At 48.6% G+C, this 7,037-nt stretch overlaps 1 protein-coding gene across 1 annotated transcript; it reads right to left on the bottom strand.

The window, feature by feature from the left end:
* Positions 1 to 598: 598 nt before the first annotated feature.
* Positions 599 to 6,724, bottom strand: B2M (beta-2-microglobulin). Its single transcript, XM_030576796.1, has 4 exons — positions 6,596 to 6,724; positions 4,311 to 4,589; positions 3,058 to 3,086; positions 599 to 1,923 (listed from the first exon to the last, which is right to left on the bottom strand). The coding sequence occupies exons 1-3, from the start codon at positions 6,660 to 6,662 to the stop codon at positions 3,073 to 3,075; spliced, it is 360 nt and encodes a 119-aa protein (XP_030432656.1). The 5' UTR covers positions 6,663 to 6,724; the 3' UTR covers positions 599 to 1,923; positions 3,058 to 3,072.
* Between the last annotated feature and the right edge of the window lie 313 nt (positions 6,725 to 7,037).

The raw sequence follows: 7,037 nt of genomic DNA, 5'->3' as shown, positions 1-7,037 counted from the left end.
CACACCCTCCCAGTCCAGGCTTCTGGCTCCTCAGCTGTCATGTCTTGTACGTACAAACCCATACCTCTTCCCACCCTAACCAGCGTTTTTCCAGACTGCACGGTTCCTTGCCTACACTGTTATGCCCAACAAGCCAGACTGCTTCAAATAGGTTGGTGTTTGCATTTTTGCTCTCTTCAGAGGTGATAAAATAGTGTAAGTGCCCAATTAAGTTAACACACAGCTCATTCTAAGCAAGCATATTTATTAAGGTAAAAGCACTTCAGAAAATATACTAAATAATAAAAGAACCTAAATGCATGCTAATAAAACATACCAGAGATCACTCCCCACAGGTGTTGCGGTCAGAGTCCGTCCTTCTGAGCTGAGGCTGTTATAAGAACCCAGACAGCATAGATCACCCTGTTTCTTTATGCAACTTGGGACTTTGATCTTCAGCCTTCAGGGTCAGAGAGTCAGTGGACAACTGTGCCCCCTCCTCAGAGCATATCTTCTGTTTGTTTGTTTTTTTCCCTGAAGCCCAACCTTTAGATGGTATTTGTATTCAGCTCCTAGGATCTCCATGTCACTCCTACTGACCTCAAAGACCATTCTTGTCTACTACAATATTCAATATAGTTTATTGATTATCCAGGTCCACAATAAAAACAGAACATTTGGATTTAGTACATTTGGAGTCAATTGTATTAAATTAAAAGAAGTTTTTCTAAGGGTATTGCAGGAAATTGCCATGTCTGTCACAAGGGGCAATAGATGCAAAAAGGAGGAGAAGGGGAAGTGTGCCAGGAGAAAGAAAAGGATTGTTGGGAGCAGAGTTGTGCTGGATTTGAAGGCGAGTCTGAGAAGTCAATGATCATATGGATCAGGAACACAATCTCCTACTTTTACTTTTATCAGTAATGGGAAAAAAAACTGAGCAGCTGCTCTTACAGCAGGGACACTAGTTCATTGACAGGTTATATTGCATGCCTTGCTGTACCCAATGCAAGGTGAGAAGTGTCCTCTCCAACTTAAGAAATCACAACTTCCACAGGGTTGATTTTTTTTTTAAATGTATTTAAGACAAAACATTATATACAATTAAGAACCATACAAAGTGTTACTCTCTCCTTTTAATTAGTAAAACAGCTCCATATAGATTGTCCAAAAACATTTAACAGATTTGCACACAGTGATTTATTGCTTTAAACTGGCAATAATTTTATTGATTGGCATTTATAGTAAGAAACGCTGAAGCCAAGAGTTGTTCTTGAAAGCTCTACTGCTCACCTAAAAGGGCTTGGCAACATGTATTGCACTCAAGCCGATAGCCCTCAATTCTACCCACATGCTTGGCAAGGACTGGTGCTGCCTACAGATAGGTTGTGCTGGGACCTTGTTATAGCTCTTATGTTCTCAAGCTACTGGAAAGACAAAATCTTCCAAATCTGCAGTCCAATCTCTCTCTCTCAATACCATTAGCACAGCATGTCTAGATTAGGAGGAGGATCCGTGGGTCTTAAAGATCCTGAGATATGTTTAGGATTTACTTTATAACTGCCAGTTTAAACTAGCAGTAGCACACCTGCCAGAGTGCCCAATACAAGACTGGCTTATCTCTGCACAAGACCTGATTCTATAACATATCCACCACCAGATTACCCAAGTGTTTTTTCCCCCCGCCACCTAACTAGACAGAGCATTGAGAATTTTGGTGTGAGGCCAGCTCTAATGTCACAGTGCCATAAACAGGGGGCCCCCAGGCTCAAATCTAACATTTCACACTATTAATTACAGAAGACCACCCCCAAACAAGTTATTTAGCATCATCTTAAAGCTATACATTCAGCTCCAATATAAAAATGAGTGTGCGGGTGAAGAGCACAGAGGAAAACAGGTTATGGCTTAAGCAGATTTCAGATTGCAAGGCAGAGTTCTTCAGACCTGAAAAGAGGGGGAAAAGATTATGTATTAAAAAAAACAAAGAATAAGCAATCTGAAAGGGAGAACCTGGCTCAGAGATCCCATCTGCAAACAACTAGTATAAACCTTAACAGAATCTATAAAGTCCAGAACCTAAGAGAGCAGCTGCACCTCCAAAGATTTGTTTTATCACATGCCCAAGCTTCTTAGACAGTTTGAGGCAGTGAACCTCTTACCTGTTGACATTTGGTGTACTGCATTTGCTGGTGCTGTACATTAAGCCATTTGTTATCATTCACCAACTCAAAGCTGCTTCAGCATTGCCTGGCAAGAAATGCCCCAGGCCCCCCTCCACTCCCCAAAATGAAGCCTTATAGTGACTACTGTCCCTCTAACTCTAATGCAGTATTGGCCAGCCCTCCTGGGAGATATAGCTAGACCATAAGCAAGGACTGCCAAATGTCAAATCCACCTCTTCCCACCCATCAAGAGAAAACACCATCGGGTCTGGTGACTAGCAGATCTAGTGACATAAAAAGAACCCTTCTTTTCAGGTGCCAAGTGAAGTCATACGCTTTACAAAAATAACACTGCTCTCTAATCCTTGGACAAGCAAGTGGAGTCTCCGTACAGGCACGATATTGTTACCAGTGCTAAGAAGTGGAACAATTTCAGGCCACATGCATACCACCTAATGAGCAGGCAGTGCTGTCTCTGGCATATCTTCTCCCTGCTTTTATGCCTCAGCATGGCAGGTGTTCCAGTGTAGATGAGGCCTTAGGCTGAAGCCCAGGGGAAGGAAGTGGATGCGCAGTGGGGGGGAAGAAGGGGGGAAATTGATCTAAGTTACGCAACTTTCAGCTACGTGAATAATGTAGCTTAAGTCGAGTTACTTAAACCTACTTAACCGCCGTGTCTTCACTGCAGTAAGTCGACAGCTGACACTCTCCCATCGACTCCACCTCTCGCCCGAGTGGAGTCGACGGAAGAGTGCTTGACAGTCGATTTATCATGTGTAGACTAGATGCAATAAATCAACCCTCACTGGATTGATCACTGCCCATCAATCCAGCAGGTAATGTAGACAAGCCCCAAGGATCAGTCTAGCACCAAACTCACTTTGACAGCAAGAAATGAAAGTGATCCATAACTTACCATATAAGAAGCAGGTTAATAATCTGGGTCTGCAAAAGAGGATGACAGGATGTTAGACTTCACTTCCAAGATGTGGCTGTTCTGCACATATAACCCTCCCACCAATCACAACAATTCTAATGCAGAGCTGGGAGAGTTCTATCACTCCAGCAGCCAAACAGATGCCCTGTGATAAGCCACCACTGCTCATGCTATGGGATGATGGACTAGGCCAGAAAAGAAACTGACACCCCCCATCTTCTTGCCAATTGCCTTAAGCATCTTTGCTTAGTTTACCTAAACTAATTGGGTTTTCTCCTCCTCCTAGCAAGCAGAAGTCAGCTGGATTCTGTTCCACCTTGGCATCACAAGCATGACAGGCAAATTCAAAGTTCTGGACCTTTTACTATTGGTGATTACATGTCACTCACTCACTCACTCACTCACAGACATAGGGAAAAGCCTGCAAACAGGACAAAGTAGAAGACCAGGCTGGGGTTGAAAATGCTTTCTCTGACAAAAAACAGTTCTATTAATAACTTACCCTTTTTCAACAGGTAAGTCATAAAAAAGTTACATCTGGTATCTCTCTAAATAAACTGCCTGAACAGATGAGTATAAGAGAATAAGATACCATTAAGACACTATAACATGAAAACCAGGTACAGAGCACGCAGGCAGGGGTTGTGCACACCTTCCCCAGAGCTCTGCTAACTGAGGCTATGTCTACGCTAGCACTTTGGTCAATCAGGGGTATGAAAAGAACACCCTGGACCAACATAAGTTTCACCAACGAAAGTGCAGGTGTGGACAGTGTTATTGTCAGCAGAAGGGCCTCTCCTGCCAACCTAGCTAAGCCACCCCCAGCAAGTGGTGTTAATTATGCCAGCAGAAGAGCACTCTCCTGCCAGCAAAGAGTGGCTACACAGGAAACCTTACAGTGGTACAGCTCCAGGGACTGTTCCAGAAATTAGTCCCTCCCTCTTTCCATTACTATCAGATGTTCCAATGCAGTATATTCATTTCCATGTTCCCTTTGGCAGTTAGAAACAAATTATTTCACTGGAGCCTAGGAGGAGGCCAAAGGCCTCTAGAAACAAGAATTCAGGAACTCACCCTATTATATTACGCTTAATAAAGACACTGGACTTGAGGCTAAGCAGACAAGCTGCATTCTCTGGCAGAGTGCAGGATCTCAGTAGAAAGAGAATCCAAATCCAGTGTACAATTCCTGAAGGATGAAGTGAACAAGGTGCAAGTAGAGAAATACTCACCCCATCTAACTTTCTTGGGACTTGTAAGGGTGCTATGCACCACTTGGCATTCATATGAATCTTGCCCATTAGGTGTGAACGGGGCATGCACCAGGCGCTGGAAAGTCCAGTCGTCACTGAAGGAAAGGTCAGACATTTCCATGGCATCCATCTTAACTCCATTCTTCAGCAGGATGATTTCAATGTTCGGCGGGTGGAACCCCTCCACATAGCAGTTCAGGATGTTTGACTTGCCATTCTCCACTGGGTGGCGGGAGTACACATGTACTTTGGGGGCACCTGAAGGGGTTGAGAAAAGAACAGAGCTGAGTGACCTCCTAACTGCTGTCACTGTCTCACCTCACCCAGACTCCACCAGCTGCACACTAATGACTCAAAGAGCCAAACCAGAGAACAGCAGCAACTTGCTAGAGTTTGAGCCTTTAAAACAGTGGTGGGCAAACTACAGCCAAGGGCCACATCTGGCCTGCCAGATGTTTTAATCCAGCCCTCAAGCTCCTGCCAGGAAGTGGGGTCCGTAGCTTGCCCTGCTCTGACAGCTCCCAGAACCAGGGGCAGCCAAAGGGCTCCGCACACTGCCCCTGAAGTTCCCATTGGCCAGGAAGCACAGACAATGGGAGCTGCAGGGGCTGCGCCTGCAGACACAACAGCGACAGTGCACAGAGCTGACCGTCTGCACTTCTATGCAGGAGCTGGAGGGGGAATATGCCACTGTTTTTGAGAGCTGCTTGAGGTAAGCGATGCACAGAGCCTACCCCCCAACCCCCTGCCTTATCCCTGATTTCACTCTCCAAACTCCTCAGTCCAAGCCTGGAGCCCCTTCCTTCACCCCAGCCCCTCATCTCCAGAGCCCACACCCCCAGCTGGAGCCCTCCCATCCTCCAACCCCCAATTTCATAAGCATTCAAGGCCTGCCATACAAGTTCCATACCCAGATGCAGCCCTCAGGCCAAAAAGTTTGCCCATCCCTTCTTTAAAAGCTCTAGTACAGTAGCATCTCAGAGTTACACCACCACATGAATGGAGGCTGGTCACAAGCTGAAATGTTATGGTTGCTCCTTCATAAATTTAGGACCAAACGTTGACTTAATATAGCTTTGAAACTTACTATGCAAAAGAAAAAGTGCTGCTTTTAACCATCTTAAGGTAAATGAAACAAGCATAGAAAGCTTCCTTACTTTGTTAAAAAAAATCAGATTTTCCCTTAATTCTCTAATAGTTTACATTTAACAGTACTGTACTATACAGTATCCTCCCCCCCAAAAAACTCTGCTGCCTGATTGTATACTTCAGGTTCCAAATGAGGTGGTGTTAACCGATCAGTTCAAAACTCTGGTGTCTATATCTGAGGTTCTACTGGAGCGCAAGCAGGACTGGCACTGCAGTACAATAAGGGCACAGCTTGGTTTGCACTTACAACATATCAGTCTAGTTATTTCCATCAGGGTGCGAAAAACTCCTTAGCCCAACCAACATGCCAGCCATCCCCGCAGCACAGACACAGCTAGAGTCTCTAGGCTAGCACAGCCCCAGTGCAGGCAGCCTACACCAACAGCAGGTTTTCTGCCAGTGTAGGACCATCACCTCCCTGATTGCTAGGGTGACCAGATATCCTGATTTTATAGGGATAGCCCCGTTATTTGGGGCTTTGCCTTACATTGGTGCCTACTACCCCACTGCCCTGGGGCAATTTTTCACACTATCTAGACTAGTCACCCTATTATTGCAAGCAGCGCAGTAGAACCTGGCTCCTGCTGGCCCAGGCTGAGTCACGGAGAGGGGAAATCCCTTCCCCCCGCGCCCCAGCAGGGCACCCCCAGTATGAGCGCAGCCCTGGGGGCTCCCGCCAGGAACTAACCCCGGTGCTGGGGCTCACCCAGCGTCCTCCCACCACCGCAGGAGACGCGCCCCCCTCCCGACCAAAAGCGAAAGCCAGGCGAGCAGCACCATCAGGCGCCTTCTCCGAAAGCCCCTGGCGCCCAGCCAGCCAGAGCCGCCAGCCCCAGCGGATCCCGCAACAACCCAGCCAGGCGTGCCGGGTGTTGGGGAGATGCCCCCGCCCGAACCGCGGGCAGCACGGGCTCAGCGCGCCCAGCGCATCTGGGGCGCGACACGCCGCCCGGTTCGGAACAGGGCCCGGCTCCCCGGGGAGCTGTCCCCGGCTAAGGCCCCTTAGCGGGCCCCCCCCAGCTGACTCGGACACTGCACGGCCAGGAGCGGGGCGCTATGCGCCCGTCCCCGCCCCTCCCCTCAGCGGTCCCGGCGCGGCAGGGAGCGGGACTCACTTTGGGTCGCCTCCAGGCCGCCAAGACCGAGCAGTACCAGCAGCAGCATGCGGAGACCCCGCGCCATGGCTCCAGCTACACGCGCTGCTTCGAATTCACTCTCAGCTGACTAGCACGCCCGTGCCCAGCCAGCGCCTTTTATACCCGGCCGGCCTCCGGCCAATCACAGCCGGGCGAGGCCTCCTGCATCACTCGTCACCAGGCAGACATGTCGCTGACAGGTTATCCCAGCAGAGCGGGGCTTTCCAGCGCCTGCGCGCTGCTCGTAGCCCCCCCCTTCCGGGGGCTCCAGCTCCCGTTTCGCTTTCGTTTTCCAGGCTCCAGTCTCGGAGCAACTGTCCCTTAGCGGAACAGCCTGGGCTCGGCTCTGGGCGTTCCTTACAGCGCCTCCTCCAGCGCCTGCACCTGGGATCTCTGCCAAAAGGCCCGTTCCCCACCTTTC

This window comes from Gopherus evgoodei, chromosome 10, assembly GCF_007399415.2.
Source record: "Gopherus evgoodei ecotype Sinaloan lineage chromosome 10, rGopEvg1_v1.p, whole genome shotgun sequence".
Classification (NCBI taxonomy): Eukaryota; Metazoa; Chordata; order Testudines; family Testudinidae; genus Gopherus; species Gopherus evgoodei.
This window is presented reverse-complemented; position numbering and strand designations above follow the sequence as displayed.